The 23126-nt window shown below is 51.4% G+C and overlaps 1 protein-coding gene across 3 annotated transcripts; it reads right to left on the reverse strand.

The window, feature by feature from the left end:
- Positions 1-624: 624 nt before the first annotated feature.
- filip1b (filamin A interacting protein 1b) lies at positions 625-20663 on the reverse strand. 3 transcript variants are annotated; one of them, XM_079753174.1, is made up of 7 exons: positions 20269-20663; positions 11737-11879; positions 10267-10557; positions 8707-8883; positions 7578-7756; positions 2415-5169; positions 625-1284 (listed from the first exon to the last, which is right to left on the reverse strand). In XM_079753174.1, the coding sequence occupies exons 3-7, from the start codon at positions 10549-10551 to the stop codon at positions 1108-1110; spliced, it is 3573 nt and encodes a 1190-aa protein (XP_079609300.1). In that variant the 5' UTR covers positions 10552-10557; positions 11737-11879; positions 20269-20663; the 3' UTR covers positions 625-1107. The 3 variants fall into 3 exon arrangements, with proteins under 3 accessions (XP_079609300.1, XP_079609301.1, XP_079609299.1); XM_079753175.1 differs by lacking the exon at positions 11737-11879 and having other exon boundaries at positions 20269-20662; XM_079753173.1 differs by lacking the exons at positions 11737-11879; positions 20269-20663 and adding an exon at positions 17633-17753.
- Positions 20664-23126: the final 2463 nt, after the last annotated feature.

A 23126-nucleotide genomic window follows, 5' to 3' on the forward strand; every position in this document is an offset into this window, starting at 1 on the left:
TTTTTTCTGCGGAGTTGGTGGCTTAGAAGGCGATGTTAGATAGTTTTTTGTGCCTTTGGCGTTTGTCTCCATGTTTCCTGGACCGCAGTAGTCGTGTTGTTGGAGAGCACGAGGTTTAGCGTTGACTTTAGCTTTAGCCATGTAGCCTTTTGTGTTGTTAGATGTCCGGGATTACTTACTGGAAGTTGAGCGACTTTAACTTGACTTGATTTAACTTGACTTGGGTATTTTTCCGCATCGAACAAAGACGAGTTTTGTGAGTTTTAAATTCGTATTCACATGTTTTAAGGTTTTGCCACTCGGAGCAGTTTACAGCGTGTCTGCTCCCTCCGCCATCTTGCCCGTCCCCCCATCTCTCCTTAATGTTGCCCTGCGCCATTGAGCAGTTTTCATAGGAATGAATGGGCGCCATTTTTAAATCCGCTGTCCTTCCTTTAGTAGGTCCATGCTCAAACTACGTTACAATTGGGGGAGAAACCCCCGAACCCCGGGTTAAAAAGGACTAACTTAACAAGGACTCTAACTTCTGGGCTAAAATGAGAAAACGGAGAGAGATTACTTATTGGACGATTGGCTCACATCAATAAATGGCAGAAATTGCATCTTACAGGATACTATATTTGAACTTTTATTGCAGTGTTCTAAAATCAAAGCATTCCAAGTTATGCCTAGAAAGTGGTACTGTAGAGATAAACATTGTTTATTATGGACAGAAACATGAGAGTGTGTGCGTCACAGTCACTCCACAGACAATCATTCAGTGATTAGAATCCTCCGGAAGCAGCAGATAAATAAACACATGGTATAAATGTGAGTTATATTAAAATATACTCTAGCTGGCCGTCCCGAACGAGAAGGCATTACAGTCAAGGCACGTGTAGTTCAGAATAACCAGTGCTTTGAGTCCTCTTAAACCATGCAAATGAGTCAATATCTGAGCCTGCTAAATAAAATAACATCGATAAAATTCATAATTCAACAATAACATCCATAAAAAAACTTTTAATTCCACAAAATGCGGTTGGCTCTAAGCCCCGCCCACTAGGCCGAGGGGACCGGCGGACATCTTGTCGTCCGCGTGACCAGACTCCGTTGCCACGGAGACGCTCAGCTCTTCCCGCCCGACGAAGAGGCGGGGCCACACCCGGCCGACCTCCTCAGCTCGATCTTCATCAGCTGACCCTCGGAGCGCGACTCCATCCTGGTTACCGTGGCGACGGCCGCGCCCACCTTGGCGGAGGTCTTCAGGCCTCTGGACATCGGGATCCGGGACGCGGCGCCGGGCTGGGGATCGAACACACGACACCGACGGTCAGGAGGGTGACAGGCAATGTGGTCAGGGGGCGGGGCCTGTTCACCACTCAGGACCGCGTTCAGACGACCACTGACCGATGTAAGGACTGCAGAGTCCCTCACCGGCTTAACAAGACCCAAGTCTCACCTGGTCAGAGTTCACCTGGACTCTGCAGGTGAACTCTGCACAGCAGGGCTGGCTATGCAGAGAGGTCTCAAGTCCCTCCCCTCCGACTTGTTGTATGATGTACATCCTGGTACTTAATGTACGCACTTATTGTATGTTCTATTTAGCTTTAGTACTTAGTTATGTAGCAGCTTATCCTAGCTAGCTCTGTTGAATACGGGGAACGGGTTAACCTAGCGATTGTTGGTGATTGGCACTTGGTATTATGAACTTCGTTATTGTACCGACAGAGATTTATTGTTTTACTTTCTTATGACAAATATACTTATTGTAAGTCGCTCTGGATAAATGTAAATGTAAATGATGTAACGGTGTGCTCAGTGAAGCTCTGTCAGGGGAGCGAGTGGCAGTCACACATTCATCTGTTCTAAAGCTAGGATTCAACGGCCATTAAATACAGTTCATAAACACACGGCCTGTTCAGCACTCTGAGGCTGTACCTGGGATGAAGGGCGATACAAATAAAATGGAATATAATGTAACGTCATGCATGAGCGCATGTCAACATGAGTAGTGTGCCTCTTCTGAGATCACAAGTGGGCGTGTCCACCTAGATGTGTGCTGGATAGGTCAGTCTACCAGCCCAGCCAGTGGACTGTAGCCAACGTCGCTCATCTATCCGTCACACATCTAGGTGGACACGCCCACCTGTGATGTAGGAAGAGGCAGATTTTCACAACGGCTTGTAACGGCTAATCACACTCACGCCTGGTGGCATAACATGTCACCGTTAAACACTGTTCAGATGAATGTTCTCTTTGAAACTCAACTTATTCCTCAACAAGAGCCTCTCTACAAACTGAGGAAGAAACCATCCAATCAGAGACCAGAAGGAATCAAGCGGGGGTCACAGGTCACCCAGCGGGGGTCACAGGTCACCCAGCGGGGGTCACAGGTCACCCAGCGGGGGACACAGGTCACGGGGGGTACTCACCGGCGGCTGCGTGGGCCGGCAGGTTGCCGAGGTGATGGGCGTGATGGTGATGCTGCTCGTCATCTTCCCCGTCGCCGTGGCGACGGCCTTGCGAGGTGACCGTAGGACCGTCCCCGTGGAGGTCTCCCTCCCCTCGGCCACGCCCAGCGTCCGGACGCTCAGCCCCGCCCCCCCGGGGCCCTCCCCCGGGCGCGGCCCCGCCGGGCCCAGGTGGATGTGGATCCGGTTGTCCTCGGTGGTGGTGATGTTGGACTTCCTGCCCGGGACGGGCTGCTTCTCCGGGGTCAGCCTGAAGACGCTGCGGCCGGGGGTCCCGTCCCGGAGCTCCGGGGGTCCGGACGCCTCCTCCAACACCGGGGAGGTGCTGACGGAGAGGATGGAGACCGGGGAGCGGGCGCCGGGGCTTCGGTCCGGGGACAAGGCCCTGGAGACGGTTGTTATGGTGACCGGGGACTTGCGGCTCAGGTCCCCGGCGGCCCTGGGCCCCGGGGGGCCGGAGGGGGGCCGCGGCACGATGGTGATGCGGGGTCTCTGCAGGCCCAGCGTGGGGACGACGGTGGTGGTTGAGTAGAAGTCCTCGTCCCGCGGGCTGCTGATCTCCAGGGTGGCCGTGCTGTTCCGGGGGTCCGGCGTCACGCGGATGTGCAGCGGCTGGCCCGCCTTCTGGGACATGGTGAGCTCCGCCCCATGGAACAGCGGCCCCCCGTTGACCTGGGGCGGGGCCTTGTCCGGCGTCCCGCCCGCCTCCTTCTTCTTCATCCAGGGGATCCAGGACTTCCTGGCGGCCCCCGGCTCGGCCGCCGCCGCGGGGGGGTAGCGCTCCGGCACGGCGGGCTTCTTCAGCCCCTGCTGGCGGAGGTTGCTCATGAGGTGGTTCTCCTCCAGCACCGAGTTCCTGATGAAGCCGGCGGGGGTCTCCTCCTCCTCCTCCTCGTCCGCCGCCGTGTAGCGCGCCACGGCGTCCGTCTGCACGCCGGTGGAGGTGACGGGCACGTCCACCATCCTCCGCCCGTTCATCCCGGGCTTCAGGGCGCGGGTGGAGCGCCGCGTGGCCTCCAGCTCCCTGGCGAGGCCGACCACCTCGCCGCTCAGGCTCCGCCTCCGTTGCTCCTCTTCCGCCAGCCGCCGCTGCAGGACGGAGAAGTCGACGCGCAGCTGGGACAGCTGGTCCTCCTTGTTCATCAGCTCGTGGATCTTCTCCTTGAGGGCCCGGACGTCCGTCTGGAGGTCCCGGCTCCTGGCCTCCTCCCTCCGGCAGCGGAGCCGGAGCTCCGCCTCGGGGCTCTCCGCCTCCCCCTTCTCGACGGCCTTGTTCCTGGCGATCTGGCTCCTCATGTCCTCCAGCATCCGGGCCAGGACGTTGGCCTTGTCCTGCTCCGTCCTGAACTTCTTCTCCAGGAGCTCGTACTCGTCCTCCGTCTTCATCAGGTCCCCCTCCACCACCTCCAGCTGCTTTAGACGGTTCTTCAGTCGCTCCACCTCCAGCGTGAGCTCCTTCACCCGGTTGTCCTCGTCCTGACGGTGGTCGTTTAACTTGGTGGCGCGCCACCTCTGCCACTCTTGTTCCCCTTCCTCCAGTCCATCCATCCTGACCCTCATCTTCACCACCTTGGAGCTGAGATCCCTGCATCTCTCGTCCTCGCTGGCCAGTCTGCTCCTCAGTTCCTCCTTCTCTTCCGTCAGCGTTGTCACTTTCGCTTCCATCTCCGACTTGAGCTTGAGGAGTTTTTTGCTCTCCTCGATTAACTTCTCTGTGACCTTCGTCACCTTGCCCTGTTCTCCTTTGTACATCTTGTTCAGTTCCTCACTCCTCTCCTCCTCCTGCCGAAGCCTCTCAGCCATGTTCTTCCTCTCGTCTACCAGGATCACGGTGAACGACTTCAGCTTCATCACGTCGTCCTTCAGGAGCATCTCCGCCTTTTCAAACTTTGTTTCACACGACTGCAGATCTTTCACTCGGTTCTTCACCCCCTCCAGCTCCCCGGCCAGATCCTTCATCACGCCCTTCTCCCTCTCCAGGTTGACGAGGAGCTGAGAACACTCCGCCTTGCTCTTGGCGAAGGCCTCCTCCAGCTTCTCCAGATGGGCCATCCTCTTCTGCAGCCGCTCCACCTCCAGCCTCAGGTCCTTGCTGTGGTCCGTCTCCTCCTGCAGCCTCTTCCTCAGCTCCCGGCACTGGCTCTCCGTCTTGGTGATCTCCTCGTCCTTGCCCTCCATCTCCTGCACCCTCTTCCTCAGGGTCTCCAGCTCGGCCATGAGCGTGGCGTTCCCGCACTCCCCTTTGCTGATCTTCTCCCTCAGCTCCTGCAGGTCCTCGTCCGACCTCCTCAACGCCGTGTTGCTCTCCTCCAGCTCCTCCATCTTGTGCGTCAGCCCCGCCATCTTGAGCCTCAGCTGGCGTTCCTGGGCCTCCTGGTCGGCCAGCTTGACGGTCAGCTCCTCCTGCTCCTCGAAGGACCGGGCGGATCGGACCTCCAGCTCCGCCTCCAGCCTCAGCACCTTCTGGCCGTCCTCCAGGGCGGCGGCGTCGGCGGAGGCCAGCCGCCGCTCCGTCTCCTGCAGCCTCTGGGCCAGGTCCCGGACCTTCTGGCCCCGCTCGTCCAGCCGCTCCATGTGCAGCTGCCGCTCGTCCACCAGCATCAGGGCGAAGGACTTGAGCCGGACCAGCTCCGCCCGCAGCTTCTCCAGCCGCTGGGCGTGGTCCTGCTCCTTCCGGGTCTGGTAGGCCTTCTCCTGCTCCAGGAGCCGCTTCAGCCTGCAGGGAACCAGAGACACAGCATCACCGCAGGGAACGCTGGAACTGGACTCACCTGGGAGGAGCAGAGTGGGGAGAAGGTCCGTGTGGAACCACAGAGTTCACTGGGGAAACTGGTTAGAGAACAGGGGAGAGAGAGAGAGAGAGAGAGAGAGGGAGAGAGACAGAGAGAGAGAGAGAGAGAAATAACTGCCCGGTCTTACGATGAATACCGCAACATAAAGAAATGAACATCTTATTAAGCATATCAAAGTGTCAAAATGTTTGATCATTCATAATGCAGCAACACACAACACAAAGGAACACACCTGTACCGACTCTATGGCAGTTCATTCAGTAGATAAACAGGACGAGGTCTGTGAGCAGGTCACCGCTCAGGCTCTAGTCCTCCACAGGTAAGCGAACGCAGCCTTCACACACTAACCCCTCCTGCCAGCTGAGCTCTGTGCTCGTAGGCTGGGAACAGGCAGCTCTGTGGCTCCACAGCGACCAGGTCGATGTCTAACTCCGCTCTGCGGGGGTCCGACGCTGAGCGGACATAAGAGCCTACTGTTCCCTCAGAGAGACCTAGGCTCACAGAACAGAGATCTGCTGAGCAAACACCACAACACCACCACAACACCGTCACAACACCACCGCAACACTGTCACAACACCATCACAACACCAACGCAACACCACAACACCACCGCAACACCATCACAACACCACCACAACACCATCACACCAACACAACAACACCATCACAACACCACTGCAACACCATCACAACACCACTGCAACACCACCACAACACCACCACAACACCACTGCAACTCCGTCACAACACCACCATAACAACACCGTCACAACACCATCACAACACCACCGCAACACCATCACCACAACACCACCATAACACAACCACAACACCACCACCACAACACCATCACATCAAAACACCACCACAACACCACCACAACACCATCACAACACCACAACACCACCACACCACCACCACAACACAAAGACAACACCACCTCCTCAACCTGATCTCAGGACGGCAGCGCTTACAGAAGTCAGATTGTAATTCTCCCAGTCCTCTCCCAGCCCTCCCAGTCCTCTCCCAGCCCTCCCAGTTCGCTCCCAGTCCCTACCCTCGCAGTTCCCTCCGGGATCGCTCTCGGTTCTCCTGGACTTACCCACGAGACGCAGCGCTGGGAGAAGTTCTGTGTGGAACCACAGAGTTTACTGGTTACACTGGTTAGAGAACATCAGAGAGAGAGAGAGCTGCAGCTACTCAATCAGGGTCAGAAGAAGGAGGGTCAGAGAGAGAGTGATGGTCAGTGAGAGGGAGGCACAGATATTTGGTGTGGAGAGTAGAGAGAGAGAGAGAGAGATTGATGGTCCGCGATGGAGAGAGAGTGAAGGAAAAAAGAGGGAGGGTCAGAGAGGAACAGAGAGTGAGTGAGTGAGAGATTATGAGAGGAAGACAATGAGAGTTAGGGGGGGTAGAGAGAGAGAGAGAGAGAGAAGGGGGGAGTTAGAGAGGGAGAGGGAGGAGAAGGGGTGAGAGAGAGAAAAGGGGAGGAGGGAGTAGAACGCTCCACAGGGGGTTGGCATTCCAGCGTCAGCGTTGGACCGAGAGGTGAACCATGAGGGCAGTGATGCCCTCCCCCAGGGTGGCCTCAACACCCTCCGCTAGCCCTCTGGGGGAGGGGGAGAGAGGGGAGAGGGGTAGGACAGGTCCAGCTGAAGGACATTCAGACGGACTCAACTAACTTATTAGGTTGTGGTGTGTGTGTGTGTGTGAGTATTGGAGTGTGAGTGTGTGGTAAAGGTGATGTAATCTACGTAACGATGCAGTCAACTATGATATATACCTGTATAGATATATGTATATATTTGTACACATACACAGATATCTGTATGTATCTGTCTGTGTATCGTGAATAGGTTTTATTAGTTCATATCTCACCACTTGTAAACAAAAGAGAACACATTTCATGGATAAAGCGACTAGAAACATATTTTCTAATAGAAAGAGGAACACAGAAGAAGTTCACCTCTGAGCTGGCTATAAGTCAAAACATAAACATTGATATATTCAGTTGCCAGGTTCAGATGAGTTAATATCATCAGGGAAATGTGAACAGCTGTGTTTCCTCCTCCAATATGACATGAAGACCTCCAAACAGGCTGGGTGATGGGGTTATGATCAACATGACCTCATCGCTCATGAGTTCCAGGCATGAGAGAGAGGGAGGGAGGGAGAGAGGGAGGGAGGGAGAGAGGGAGGGGAGAAGGGAGGAGGGAGGGGAGAATTTAAAGCCTGATATCACCTGGATTGTATCTGTGTGACTCCAGCCCAGAGGAATGTTCTGGAGGACGGACAGACCACACAGTAGGACCGCCCCCCTCTCATCTCACCTCTCCCTCTCCTGCTCCAGCAGGTTGGTGAAGTCGTCGCTCTTGGTCATGAACTCGCTGTGCTTCTGTTTCTCGCGGTCCAGGTCGCCCACGGTGCGGCGGTGGAACTTCTCCGCCAGCAGCAGCTGCTCCAGCATGCGGCGGTACGAGTCCCGCTGGCGCTGCTCCAGACGGTCCAGCTGAGGACGGAGAGCAGACCTCAGATCAGACCTCAGAGCAGACCAGAACAACAGACCTCAGATCAGAACAGACCAGATCAACAGACCTCAGATCAGAACACACCAGAACAACAGACCTCAGAGCAGACCTCAGATCAGAGCAGAACAACAGACCTCAGAGCAGACCTCAGATCAGAGCAGAACAACAGACCTCAGAGCAGACCAGAACAACAGACCTCAGATCAGAACAGACCAGAACAACAGACCTCAGATCAGAACAGACCAGAACAACAGACCTCAGAGCAGACCAGAACAACAGACCTCAGATCAGAACAGACCAGAACAACAGACCTCAGATCAGAACAGACCAGAACAACAGACCTCAGATCAGAACAGACCAGAACAACAGACCTCAGATCAGAACAGACCAGATCAACAGACCTCAGATCAGAAGAGACCAGATCAACAGACCTCAGATCAGAGCAGACCAGAACAACAGACCTCAGATCAGAGCAGACCAGAACAACAGACCTCAGATCAGAGCAGACCAGAACAACAGACCTCAGATCAGAGCAGAACAACAGACCTCAGATCAGAGCAGACCCAGGTCAATCCAGGTCCAGTCATTAGTGAATATGATTCACATAACTAACATAAGTGAGTTATGGGTATCAGATAACTAACTCATTAGTGAGTTATAGATAACTAACTCAATGGGTATGATCAGATTACTAACTCATTAGTGAGTTATGAGTATGATTCAGTTAACTAACATTAGTGAGTTATGGGTATGATTCAGATAACTAACCCGTCAGCACGTTAACGTTAAGCATCCGATCACACATTTGTGATGTCATAAATATTTGGCCTGCCAAGCCCTTTGAGACCCGACCGGTAATCAAGTGCTATTCGAATAGAGTTGGATTGAATAAATTCGTTTGTAGTTCTGACGTCATATCAGATGAGCGCACCTCTTCCATGGGCCGCTGGTACACGTCCTCCTCGGGGACGGGGGCGTGGGCGACCAGGCGGTCCCGCTGCAGGGCCTTCAGGGCACCGGCGGGGCCCGCGGACCCGTACTGCGCCTCCAGCATCGCCGGCTGCTGGCTGCGTTCCGACTCCAGCAGCGAGATGTAGTCCTCTCTCGCCTGGGGAGGACAACAAACATACTTCACGGGTTTGACAACACGCCGGAGAGGTTAATGAGTGTGAAATGTTTAGTTGGATATGCTAGATAAGTTTTACCATTGCGTTACGTGACTATATCGGGTTCATCTCGTTGCCCTGCGACCTTCAGGGAGGGTTTCAATCGGCACTAACTGGTTATCCCCCGTTCCACCCTTGTCCGTTCCATTTGGAGGCATGTTTGATAAACATGTTTTATTTCACTTCTTTAATTAAATTCCATCAGTTAATTAAGGCCGCCACCAGAAGGCGCCCCCAACGCATTTGCCGCACTAATCGATCGCCTAGGATTGCATTGTTTCTTGTCGGTGGACGAGCCCTTAACCTGCGTCGGCGTCCCTGTTTCATTGACGTGATTGATCAGCCCGCCCGCTCCCTGATGACAGCCCTCACTGCTGTCTCCGCCCACTGCGTGTCTATATCTCAATTTGCGGGACGTGTAATGGAAATGCGTGACTGTCCCGCACAAAGCGGGACATCTGGTCATCCTAATTGTGCCCTGAAACAAACGTATTTTTAATATTTGATGTATAGTACAAGCCATTACCAGCAGAGGGCACTGTTTCTCTTTAATATCAAATAAATTATTAATATTGCTCAAAAAATGATAATCGAGATTGTAACCGATATGAGGGACATAGATCCTCCCACGTATGTTAATGACGGTAACCATCTGTCTGCATATTTCTGAGATTTATTTAAAAAAATGTTATTGCTAATATCAAAAGAAGTATATCATTGTTTGTGTCAAACCGGATCAAACCTATTTTTTTAAACATGTGTAGACCACCACCAAATTTCCATCAATATATTTAAAACTTTTTTATGACTCTTTGAATCACCATAAGGTCATATGAGGCGGTCCACTCAGTAGAACGTTGTGTGTCTAGCTGAGGTGTTGCCGTAGCGTCCATCGCAGGTCACAGCGAGCGGAAAATAACAACACACCCTCGCAGGCGCGGTGGAAATAGAGGATGAGGTCGTCGTGGCGATAACAGAAACACCCTGGCTGCCTGCTCTGCCTCCGCCACAGCCCTGCTGTCGTCATGGATACCAAAAGATAGTCCCTCGATCGATGTTTAATGTCGTGACATCACCACGTGGATCATGAGCTTAGTGGGTGGAGAGGGGACAGACTTTATTAAAGATGTTTTGTTGATATGTGATGATGTCAGCATATGGTTTCATGTGTTACAGCTGCACCTGCAGCTCCACCTGAGCAGGCACTGAGCTCACCTGTAGAGCTACACCTGCAGCTCCACCTGAGCAGGCACTGAGCTCGCCTGTAGAGCTACACCTCAGCTCCACCTTTACCTCACCTGGGACACACCTGAGCTCCACCTCACCTGCACCTCCCCCTCCATGATGCCCAGCAGGTGAAGCATGTCCATCTTGGAGAGCTGCAACTCTGCGGTCCTCCCTCCTCCTCCTCCTGGCGTCGTCCTCTTCCCTCTGGCCTTCCTCCCCAGAGCGACCTTCTTCATCATCCTCTTCTTGGAGACCTCCTGGTCTCCTCCTTCCTCCCCCTCCTCCCTCCCCTCCTGCCGCTCCTCCCCTGTGGGGAGATGCTCCGGGGGGATCCGGGGGTCCGGGTCCTGGGGGTCGTCCTCACCACAGCTCACAGACCTCATGCCCACCTGCGGGAGGAACAGAGCAGAGGTTGGAACCCGCCTGGGCCAGAGAGGAGGCGGGGCCTGAGGTCAGGCCCCGCCTCCTCTCTGGCCCAGGCGGGTTCCAACCTCAGGTGAGCCGAACGCCGACCTGGGGAGCCCTGCTGTGACACGGGGAGGGAGGGTCTGAGCTTTAGGGTCTCGGTGGGGTCACCGAGGGGTTCTGGGATGCTTACAGACTGCCCGTAAGCATCCCTCAGCAGGGACAATTTAGAGACGCCATGACGCTGACGGCACACACACACACACACTCCAGGAGGAGGCCGTTTCCACTCGGCTCATCAACCCCAGCAACAGAGGAAGTGAGAAGGGGCGGAGTCTAAACCTGGTGGGAGGCCCAGGGGATTCTGGGTAAAGCAACATGAGCCAGTCTGGGTCTGGGACTAGGAGAGCCCAGGCTAGCAGGGGCCTCTCGAGGGCCCTTGGAGGGCCTCATGGCGGGCCCCACCAGCTAGCCGGTATTAATAGTCGTCTCTTGGCAGCGGCCGATCTCCCATGAGCCTCAGGACCGCAGCGCCCGGCCGCCATCTTGGCGGTCCGGTCGGGTTCCGGGGTTACGCTGGTGGGACCCAAACCCCGGGAGGAGAACCCGGCCCCGAGAGGAGAACCCGAACCCGAGAGGAGAACCCGAAGCGGGCCCCTGGAGGAAAACCCGAACCTGGCCCCGAGGGGAGAACCGGCGTTGAGGAGAGGGAGGAATGTTCTAGAATCCCCTTTTAGGGCCCGATCTGTGGTCACATGACGCCTAATCATACGTTCAGGTTTCACCGAGGAGGAGGGGGGAGGGGCCAGGGCACTGGGCTGTAGCGTGGCACACCCACACACACACACACACACACACACACTGACACAAACACACGCACACACACACACACAGACACACACACATGTGCACAGACACACACACAAGCGCACAGACACACACACACATACACACACACACACACACGTATACATGTGAAGACAGTAAGACACACACTGGTGCACAGACTCATGCATACACACGCATACATACGTACACAAACACACAGACACACAAATATACATGTAAAGACAACCACACGTGCACAGACTCATGCATATACACACACACACACACGCTGTACAGAGCGTAGTGACACTACATCTATAGAAAGGTTTGTTTACCAGTAGCGTCTCTCCCCTCAGCGCTGGTGTGTCGTCGGGCGTCTCACAGGGGTCCGAACAGAACTGATCTATGCCCTGGTCTGTGTGTAAACAGGCCCCAAATGGCACGGGGGGAATGTGGTTCTCCCAGCATGCACTGGGTTCTGGGAACAGATAGTTGTGTCAGGCCTATGTCTGAGGTAGATGACCCAGAGAGCACTATGGGCTGTGCCTATATGATCAACCGTATGCACTCCGTCTGGGACTATCTACTATTAATGGGGTCATTTTATGTATAGGTAACACACAGGTGGAGTTAACATAGTGTGATGTTAAATATGTCATATATATAGATTCATATACATATATTATATACTTGTAGTAGTCAAGCTACACTTTAGAATCTGATTACAGCCAAAGTTTAGCGAATAAACCTTAAATACAATCCTTAGTGACTGTCGTCTTCAGCGTCAGGTGTATTAATAGGACTCGCTAAATAAAGACTGAACCACGGCCGGGCTCACAACAACATGAACACATGAACAAATGAAGAGATGAACACATAAACATGTGAACACAGGAATACAAGAACACATGAACGTGTGAACACATGAAGGTGTGAACAAATTAATGTGTTAACACATGAACACAGGAATACAATAACACATGAACGTGTGAACACATGAACGTGCGAACACATGAACGTGCGAACACATGAACCCATGAGCACATGTGCTCAGTACTGCACAATCCATCCCTATCTGCCAACAGCACGGCCAACCGATGTAAAACAAGTGACGTCATCGCTGACATCATCAGTGACATCACTGATGTCACTCGCTGGGAAGCGTACCAACAGCCAACCAGCTCGTTGCCTAGCAACGCCCGGTACTAGGTTGCCCGGAGCTAATCCTAATTTTCCCTTTTTTTTTTTCGGCCGGCGATTCCTCCCTTTGATATGAGTCTGAAAGCGGGCGGGGGGCGACCAGACGAGCGCAGCCCGGTCGCGGCGCGCTAAGCTGTTTACGAGCGTAATCGGGCCCAGCTGTCCGTTTCGGTGATTTGTTTTTAACGGCCTCCCCAGAATCCCACCCGGGAGGCGAAGCACTACGTCCGTCAGCCTCCGGACCCCCGCCCTGCTGCCCCCAGCCCCCGGCGGCCCGAGGGTCTCTGTCACCACCGCCTTCACCCCCCCTACGCCCCCTCCGCGGCTAACGAGAGCGACAGATGCTAACCCGAGCTAGCGGCGGCGGCGTTGGGTTCAAAGCGCTGGAGCAGAGCGGAGCGGGAAGCGAGGGAGCCCATGACTGGGAGTGCGGCGGTGGTTCCCCCCACATGTTGCCCTGGTTAGACGTCGTGATGCAATGCTGGCCGGCTCCGAGAGTCAAGTCCTGACATGTACGCGGTCCACCCAGCTGAGTTCACTCACTGGCTGACTCTCTGGGTCTGGGGCTGTGCTGATTAGCATTAGCATAGTACCCAGATGGATGACTCAAAGCTCTCCAGAGGGGACTTTTACGCTTTTTCTAACCTGGAACTTCCTCCCCCTGTCAAGGACTCAACCTGACGCTGGGTGTGAGAGAGAGAGAGAGAGAGAGGATATGTATGTGTGTGGAAGTAGGATTTGGCCTCTTTCAGCAGCGCTAAAACCTCTCCTGGGGCCTGTCATGCTTTGCCTCACCGTTGACAGACCCCTGGCCGCTGGCGTCAAGCCCACCGTCGTGTAGATTAGAGACTAGCCGAGGCTAACGGACGCTGCCAACTGGCGCAAACTTATTATGTTAAAACGTGAATAACGACTTAAACACGCTTTCCGGTGTGAGGGCTAAGTAAGCTAGCTGTGCTATGAGTTCAAGAGGTGAAACTGTCAACAGGGCTGATACAGCCTAGATGAAGATGACCCTAAGCAGCATTAGAAACATGTACTACGTTAGCTGTTGACCATTATTGATGAATTTAGATTTATCATTTTATTTATGGAAATGCTCCATCAAGAAACTGAGTTGAGTTGAACTGAAGTCATTATAATAATGAATGTAAATAACACATTCGTACTGTGGACTGCTTCAGTGAGCTAGCTGCTGTTTTATAGCCTTTCAAACTCTTGTGTGCTTCATGGGAAAATCAATGCAACTGTGTTGACTTTTGAACGCGACTGTATAAGGGAATACAAATCCAGAGGAGGACTTTAAAACATCAACAGGCCATCAGTGAAATGCACACCAAAGATGGAAACTCCTGGAACGACTCATAAGGGAGAGTCTCCGAGACGGATTCGGTTCATTAAGCCTGCTGGCGTTCCTTCTTCTGGAGTCAAACCAAAGCAAATCATTTTCTACTTATTTGTTGAACTTTGGTACAACAAGATCTTCAAGACTCATATTTAAGAATAATGGCTAACAGGGTAGGCAATTCAATTTCAAAGCATTTTTATTGTTCAATTCTCTTTCATCCTGACAGCAATCAATAAACCGAATGCTCTGACAAAAAAAGAGAACAAAATCAGGTGTCAAAGTAATACGCCCTTCAAATCATTCAATTCAGCCAGAATGAAAAGATTGGCCTGGATTGGACGTTCTACCTGTCTGTCCATCCCACCGACCCAACTACCTGCTCATTGTGCATGACAGGAGTCTTCCACAAGGTAAGGAGGACCTACCGCTAAAGCTAGCTCGCGAACTACGTGTTTTGGGGGCGTGGCTTTGGAGGGAGGTCTGAAGAGAGGGGCAGGGATTTTCAGTTCGATAGTTCTCCGGCCAGTTCCTCTAGATTGCCTACCCTTCCTTTAAGCTTACCATGAGAAACAGAATTCCAGACATTAAGTTATAACTATTAATAAGGTAATGCAGACCAAGATCCCATTTCTGAAAGTCATATAAGAACACTATATATTTGTTGTTAGTTCGTTGCTCCATAAATCCTCAAAACTCACATTTCAAGTTCAGCTCTAAGACTTCAAAAGCCAGGAAAAACGGTAGAATTCTCCTAGACATTAAGTCGTCCAGTGACACTGTAATGATGACAGGCCTACCATTTGTGTGACGCGACTAATAGCACTATATTTAATAGTAACACCAACCCACAGCTCCACCATGGATTATTCTTGGATAATACCAGGGGTGCTAAAATAGCCTTAACAACAGCTCCAACCAGCCAGGCCTATCAGCCCCCAGCCAGCACGACCAGGGGCACAGCCTCCAGCTCCTAGCCCAGGCGGAGGGCCCTCTTTCAGCCGCCGCGAGGCCAGGAAGGGCCCGGGTCTCGGTCAGACCACGTTGGGCTGGTGGTTTGGGGGTCTGCGGTGGACTTGTCGTGCCGGTGGTTAAAGTCAGGAGTAGACACTTCTTCACCCGTTCTGACGGTTCCGTGGCGAGTTGGAGGTTTTATCGTGGAAAACGGAATCTGTTTGCATTCCGCAGTGGATGAGGTCCTGATTCTCTGCTGCAGATCTGATCTGAGCTTGGGGAGATGTGGTGTGTTTGCTGGTTCAGTCAGGTCCCAACATGCAGCCTGGATGCCTGATCCTAGCCCAACGTCTTATCTCGTCAGTTCCCTTCTTTTAGGAAGAGTTACCCTCCAACCTAGAGACGCAGGGTTGATCCCCCCCGTGGCAATTGACATGTCTGTTACTGCGGGGGTTAAACAGTCTAGTGCCTTGCACAAGGACCTTCCACTGGAGGGTCCTTGTGCAAGGCACTAGACTGTTTAACATTGTTGACCCTGGGAAAGTACAGTGTCGACAGTGAACTTTACTTTCTTATGAGTTTATGAATCATCCAAACATAAATGCCATTAAGACGACTGAGAAACGCACACACACAGAAACACACACACACATAGAAACACACACAAACACACACGCACACATACATAAACACATTCATTAGACCCATACACACACACACACTAAAGCACACGCACACATACACACACACACTTATATTGGGCCATTTCCAAGGTATGTTTCAGCACCACTTCGACGCTGACCGGTTCCCTTCTGGCCCGGCCATATGCCCGTCATGTCTGGAGGAACGGAACGCCTCACTTTAGGAGCTAGCTGAAATAGAATATCATAAAACACGTCCTGGCTACACGTACCACCGAGAGGAGACAGCCGAGCGGCCAATCACAGAGCCCCGCACGGTAGAATGCCGGGGAACATTCTATTCGTGTCAGCGGAGACGAGATGCTTCAGATTAGGTGAAGCCCGCTCAGGTTCGATGCCTTGCTCAAAACAAATCTCACAGAGCACAGATCGAATACCTCAGCACACATCCACACACACTCCAGTCCATGCTAAACCCCTCCGGAGCCCGAGACTAACCCGGGAAGTCCAGTCTAGCAGAACAAAAAGCAAAAACGAACATGCTTCGTGAGCAAGAATTGACGCAACACACACACACACACACACACACACACACACAGGCCGGGCAGCACAGGGCCATCCTGTGGTCCCTTAATCAGCACTATGAGCGAGCGGCCGACTCCCCAGACACCTCCCCGCAAAACCAGTCCGCACATACCGCTCAAATTCATCCACCATGAAGTCATTTCCCCCATAAACCGGGAGAGAGATAGTGTGGGCTGTCTGTGTGTGTGTGTGTGCAGTGTGTCTGTGTGTGTGTGTGTGTCTCTGGGAGAGAGATAGAGTGCAGTGTGTGTGTGTGCAGTGTGTGTGTGTCTGAGAGAGAGAGTAAAGCGATAGAGATTGTATTGTAGGAGGCCTGGGAGGAAAAAGAGATAGGGAGAGAGAGAGTGGCCCATAATACTCTGATCTAGTAAGATATAGTAACAGGACACTGTGATAGGTCATGTTTGTCTGTCGTGTTAAATGTTTACCAGGACTTAACACACACCCTACTCTACCTATCTATCACTTTATATCACTCTATCTATCCGTCTGTCTCTCTGTCCGTCTGTCTGTCTCTCTGTCGTAGATGTGTTAGGTGGGGGGTTTAAGTTATGTTGTACTGAGGCGTGAAGCGACAGTTATAGATGCTGGGGTCCTACTTGGCAGCTAACCGGCATTGAGGTGTGTGTGTGTGTGTGTGTGCGTTTGTGTGTGTGCTTGTATTTGTGTGTTTGTGTGTGTGTCTATATTTTTGCGGAAGCGCGTGCGTGTGTGTGTATGTGTGCGGGTGCGTGAGTGCGTGCGTGTGAGTGTGTTAACACACTTGTTGTCGGACAGAGCCCCGTCTGTATCCCCTACGACTTTATGTTTTATAGCGGCCATTAAAGACATATTTACCAACATGTGTTTGAGAGAAGGATTAAAAATAGCCCATCCTGCCTCCTGTAGGTCAATGGTCCCCTCCGCTTCGAGTCCCTCATCCTGTCCACAGAGACGGTCCTGGACCGGGTCAACATCCCCCGTGAACAGAGCAGTGGGTCAACAACTGCTGCTATCAATATATTGATTAATCTGCTACATCTTCTCATGCTTTTCTTGTCTGTTGTTATGTAGGACTTTGTATGTGTGTGTGTGTGTGTGTGTGTGTGTGTGTGTGTGCGTGCAAGCGTGCATGATTAAGTGCAAAAGTGAAGTGTGTGTGTGTGTTAGTGTCTGTGTGTGTGTGTGCGTGCGCATAAGAGTAAACGTTTGTGTGTTAGTGTGGGTTGTGTTTGTTTGTGTGAGTGAATGTGTTTGTGTGAGTGAATGTGTGTGTGCGCGTGTGTGTAGGTTAAGGGGTGTTATCTTACACTTTATAATACGAACCACAAAAAGCCCCACAGTCCACCGACTTGCCAGTTTGTTGTGCTGCCATGGAAACAGAAGTTGTTGTTATGAAACCCAACACAAGGATGCACCCCCCCTTCCCCTCTAGCCCCTTGACGCACACACACACAATCACACACACACACACACACACACACACACACACACACCCACTGAGCTGAATTAGCAGAATGACCTCACGTGTGTTATTGTCTCTCGCCGCTCGGACACGCCATGCCCCGCCCACACGATGACGCCGGGCCGGACGCACATGCTCAGGAAATACATTTACGTTGTGTGTTGCTGGAAATACAGTTTTAACAGCTTTGATACAGAGTCCTTAGGGCTATTAGTAATAGCACTGCACTACCACCAACACTATTACTACTACTACTTAAATGATTATTATTCCTAGTTTGGCCTTGTTTCGAAAATACATACATAGACAGACATTGAGAGTGACAGACAGAGAGACAGACAGATATACGGCAGACAGAAAGACAGACAAACATTGAGACAGACAGACAGGCAGGCAGGCAGACAGAGAGGCAGTCAGACAGACAGACAGACAGACAGATATACGGCCAACAGACCGACAGACAGACAGAGACAAGGCAGACAGACATGTTGGACAAAGGGAACAGCTACAGTGTTTCAAAATAACTCTTAAAAACTTGGGAAACATAGGAAAACAGAATCCCCAGGGAGGTGAACCATGAGGAAGAGGCCCAGGGCCCCGGGTCTCTGGCTGTAACAACAGTGGGGGCTTGGGCACTGATAGCTCTCCCCTGTTAGCTGTTCCCTGTTACCTCTCCCGTGTTAGCTGTCTCCTCTTAGCTGTTCCCTGTTACCTCCCCCGTGTTAGCTGTCTCCTGTTAGCTGTTCCCTGTTACCTCTCCCGTGTTAGCTGTCTCCTGTTAGCTGTTCCCTGTTACCTCTCCCGTGTTAGCTGTCCCCTGTTAGCTGTTCCCTGTTACCTCCCCCGTGTTAGCTGTCTCCTGTTAGCTGTTCCCTGTTACCTCTCCCGTGTTAGCTGTCCCCTGTTAGCTGTTCCCTGTTACCTCTCCCGTGTTAGCTGTCTCCTGTTAGCTGTTCCCTGTGAGCTGTCCCTTGTCAGCCCTTCATCTGAGCACGTTTCTCAACCTTTAGTTCAGTTTCAATGGGTTTCACATTGTTTGCACAGACCCAGAGTCAGATAAGTATTCAGATAAGTCCATGTACTGCGGCCAGGTATGCCAGCATATTTTTTGGAAGAGAGGTAGTACTATAGAGGGGATGGCTTACTGACACAGATGTTGTACTTAAGTACTTCAGTATTAGGGTTAGAATCCTTCCAGACCCTGACACTTCATGACAAGATGATTAGGGGAGCGAGGGTTTTCCGTGGGATTCAAACCAACCGTCTTTTGCTTGGACTGCCGCCATTGTGATCTTTAGCTCAAGGGCCTTGCTCGAAGCGCCATGGCAGCAATTAAACGAAGAGCAATAAAGACAACCCCTTTTTTGCTGGTGACCACCAAGACTTTAAGATATGCCCATAAACCCTGAGTTTGTTGTTGTTTCGATAGTTTCTCCCAATAAGCAGTTTAATGCTGTGGTCTGTAAAGTCAGCATTCAACCTGTCACCCGTTGGACTCGCACCAGACAAGCTATTAACATCTGCTTCATGGTGTCGTAATGCTCCTCTGTGCCTGCTCCATTTTGTTTTACCTCATACTAATAAGTGCATACACAGTTCATCAGAGAGGGAGAGAGAGAGAGAGAGAGAGAGAGAGAGAGAGAGAGAGAGAGAGAGAGAGAGAGGTGGAGGAATGGCGAAAGAGTGAGAGACGAACACATACACACACAGACACAGAAACACATACACAGAAACACATACATAAACACACACACACACACACATACACACATCAACAGAAAAAGAGAGGGAGACACAAAAAGAGAGAGAGAGAGAGATCTCCACATGAGCACAGGCCTTGTAAAAGAACAATTAAACCGATGAGCTCTAATGTACCATTTCCTGAGATAAGTAGTTAGTGGCTGAGTGAGGAGCTGGCATCATAAGTCAGAGTTTAAGAGAGTCCCAGGGTGGGCGGGCCCTGGGTGGCTCCTCTGCGCCTGATTGGCTTAGAGCGCTCTGCCACCAATTCAATATTATATTATAGAGACACAGGGAATAGCCGACAGGCTCCTAAGTGCTAGTAAACTGAAACTAAGCATCGAGTTACAGTTGAGAGAATGACTTGCTGTTTTAACACTCAGGAATATACAAGGAGCGATAAGAAATCACCAAAGATTTGTGAATATTGTTTGAATCACACAAACGTCAACGAATCCTCCTTTAGCTTGCCTCATCATTTTTGAAACAGCCATAACTTTTACATCAATATCTGATATTGATATCCACAACTGTTTTATCAATATCAATATCAGCCCCATTAGGTTTATACAGTTTGAATATCCTAACTAAATATATATATCAATATCAATACATAATAAATAATGAATTAGAATTGTAAACTAATGTTACTTATGTATTCACAACAAAAGTAATCAACCATATGGAACATCACATATTTATTGTAGTATATTCTGTTCTCTACTCTGGTCTTCACTACTCTTCTGTCCTCTACTGTCCTCTCTTTCTCTACTCTATTCGAATATACCCTAATGTACTCCACTCTACTCTACTCCAACATTTAAACAACAAAAATGTGCTTCAATCAGCTCCATTCTCCTCAAATCGACACAAATCCTCTCTACTTCATTGTACCAAAATAAAAACATTGAAACAACACCGAGAAGTTAACACAAGGTTAAAGTGTGCTTCCTCCGACCTGCTTCAGGGTCCCCGTGGAAACAGTCCTGGTTAAAGTCCCGGTCCTCAAGCCCTAGACTTGGTCCATGTGGCACCACAGGGGCTCCTCATCCAAACAGCTTCACCCTCACAGTGGGGACCCCCAGTAGGGCAGGAGAGAGTCCAGACGTCTGTTGTTCATGTCCGCTAGTCTCCAGAGCCCGTCCTCCTCTCCCTGGTTGTTGTTCTGTTGTGGTGCTGGTAAGATCCAAGGACCAGGGAAATAAGTACGACTTACTTTAAGTGTGGGTTGTGTTGTGTGTAGTGTAGTGTGTGTGTGTGTGCCTGTGTCTGTGTGTGTTCCCTCTGAGTTGGTCTAGCAGTGTCTTCTGCGGTCTGAGAGAAGATGAGGGAGAGAGTCATCGAGAGAGCTGGGCAGGCACTAGGCAGAGAGAGAGGGTGAGAGAGAGAGAGAGAGAGAGAGAGAAAGAGAGAGAGGGAGAGAGAGAGAGAAAAAGGGAGAGAGGGAGAGAGAGAGGGAGAGAGAGAGAGGGAGAGAGAAAGAGATAGGGGAGGGGTGAGAGGGGAGGGGAGAGAGGGGAGGGGATGATGACGAAGAGAGGGGAGAAGTAGGGAAGTGGGGGAGAGAGGGAGGGGGGGAGCAGAGAGTAGGAAGTGTAGAGAGAAGAGTGAGATAGAGAGATAGGAGAGTGAGATAGAGAGCTACAGGAGAGAGGGAGGTAGGAGTTAATGATCGAGGAGGAAAGAGAAGAGAGACAAAAAGAGAGGTGGATAGACAGAGAGAGATAACGACTGATGGACAACTCGTCCATCGTCATGTTGGAGAACATCTCCATGCCAGAGAGCAGACTGCCGTTGCCCAGCGGAGTGGAGCGTCATGTGGGCTATATTTACCCTCTGGTCTCACTCTCTCACTGACCACCACCCCCCCCCGCCCAGCCGCCCTCCGACAGCTGAACCACGGCCGTAACCACCCCCCCCCTGCCTCCCATCGTCCTCCAGGGAATCCCAGCCTGACCCCGCCCCGTTACCCAGAGGCCTCGGGGGCAGTTAGGCTGTAATGGTATAATAATAATAGTAATGGTCTGGTTTATTTTAAGGGTTTGATTCACGGTCACTGATGGGGTCAGGGGTGGATGAGCAGTAGATGTAAATACTAAATGGATTACAGGGAACTGGGAGTGTCTGCCGTGTCAAATGATTACTGAAAGAAATTAATCATATTTCTGAGAGAGAGAGAGAGAGAGAGAGAGAGGGAGCGACTGAGAGACAGAGAGAGAGAAAGAGAGATTTGTGTATTAATGTTACTATTGAAGAAAGATTTAGCGAGCGAGACAGTGTCTGAGTTTGGAGTGAGACAGAGTTTGGTTGAACGTCTTCAGCTCTATAATCAGCGGGCGTGGCTGTCCAGCAAACTCTCCTCATTCATAAGTCACACTCAGCCGTTTCTAGGGTTGGACCCTCACCAAAACTACCCTGCAGACTGAACAGCCAGAGCTGTGAGCGTGTGAGCGTGGGTCGTTTGCGGTCGAGTCCCCAGTCTTAATAACTGATTGCTATGGAGGAATGGAGCTGTGTGTGGTGGAGGTCTTCCCCACGGCAGCGGGGGTCTGAACGGAGCTGCCGGGCGGCAGAAGACCCAGCAGGCGGCCTCGGGGAACCAGGCCGGATGGTCTGCTCACCTCCTGGGGACGGTGACGTTCTCCTCATCAGGAGAACGTAGAATGGAGATCGTCAGGAGAACGTAGAGTGGGGATCATCAGGAGAACATAGAATGGAGATCATCAGGAGAGCGTAGAGTTGAGATCATCAGGAGAACCTAGGATGGAGATCATCAGGAGAGCGTATGGAGATCAGGAGAACGTGGAGTGGAGAACATCAGGAGAACATAGAGAGTGGAGATCATCAGGAGAGCGTGTGGAGTCCTTCAGGAGTACATAGAGTGGAGAACATCAAGGAGAACGTAGAGAGTGGGACATAACACACATACAGACACACAAACATGATCACACACACACACACATACAAAGAAGCACACACACGCACACACATACACACACACATATGCATGCACACGGAAACACACAGACATACACACTAACACATACACACACACTCACAAGCATGCAGCGAGACACTTGGAAGTACATTTGGGTAAATCAACGTCGAGGGTTCGGGGGGAGAGGGGAATGTTCATAAACTGTCAAAATATTGTTCCACAGTGAGCCATCCACAAATGAGCCCAGACTTAATAAAACAAGAGATAGCTGGAAGGTGACAGAATGACAGAGCTTTGTCACACAAAGTGGCCGTTGAATTAGGGGACATCTCATACCACCAGGTGTGAGTGTGATTAGCCATTACAAGCAGGTTTGAAAATGTGCAGCATTGTGACATCACAGGTGGGCGTGTCCATCTAGATGTGTGACGGATAGATGGACACGCCAACCTGTGATGTCACAATGCTGCACATTTTCAAACCTGCTTGTAATGGCTAATCACACTCACACCTGGTGGTATGAGATGTCCCCTTTAAGAGGTCCTGACTATCTGACCCAGAGAGTTTTACATGAGGTCAAGATTCTCTCTCTCTCTCCTCTCACTCACTCACGCTCGCTCTCTCTGGCAGATACACAGACACACTATATTAAATACAAGGACCTTTGTTTTAGTGTGACAGGGCACAGCACCGAACCCTGGATCCCTGCGGTCTTCCAGACAGAGAACCGGGTTGATGAGCTGATAAACTCCCCGCAGGGTGTGCTGTTATCAGACCGGCTTTATGACATCCTGGCCCTGATCGCTTCTTCCTGAAGGCTTTCCTGCTGTACTTTTGGTAATTTAATCTTAATGTGAAAAGACTAATGTCCTCAAGAA

This window comes from Pollachius pollachius (genome assembly GCF_949987615.1).
Source record: "Pollachius pollachius genome assembly, chromosome: 16".
Taxonomy (NCBI): domain Eukaryota; kingdom Metazoa; phylum Chordata; class Actinopteri; order Gadiformes; family Gadidae; genus Pollachius; species Pollachius pollachius.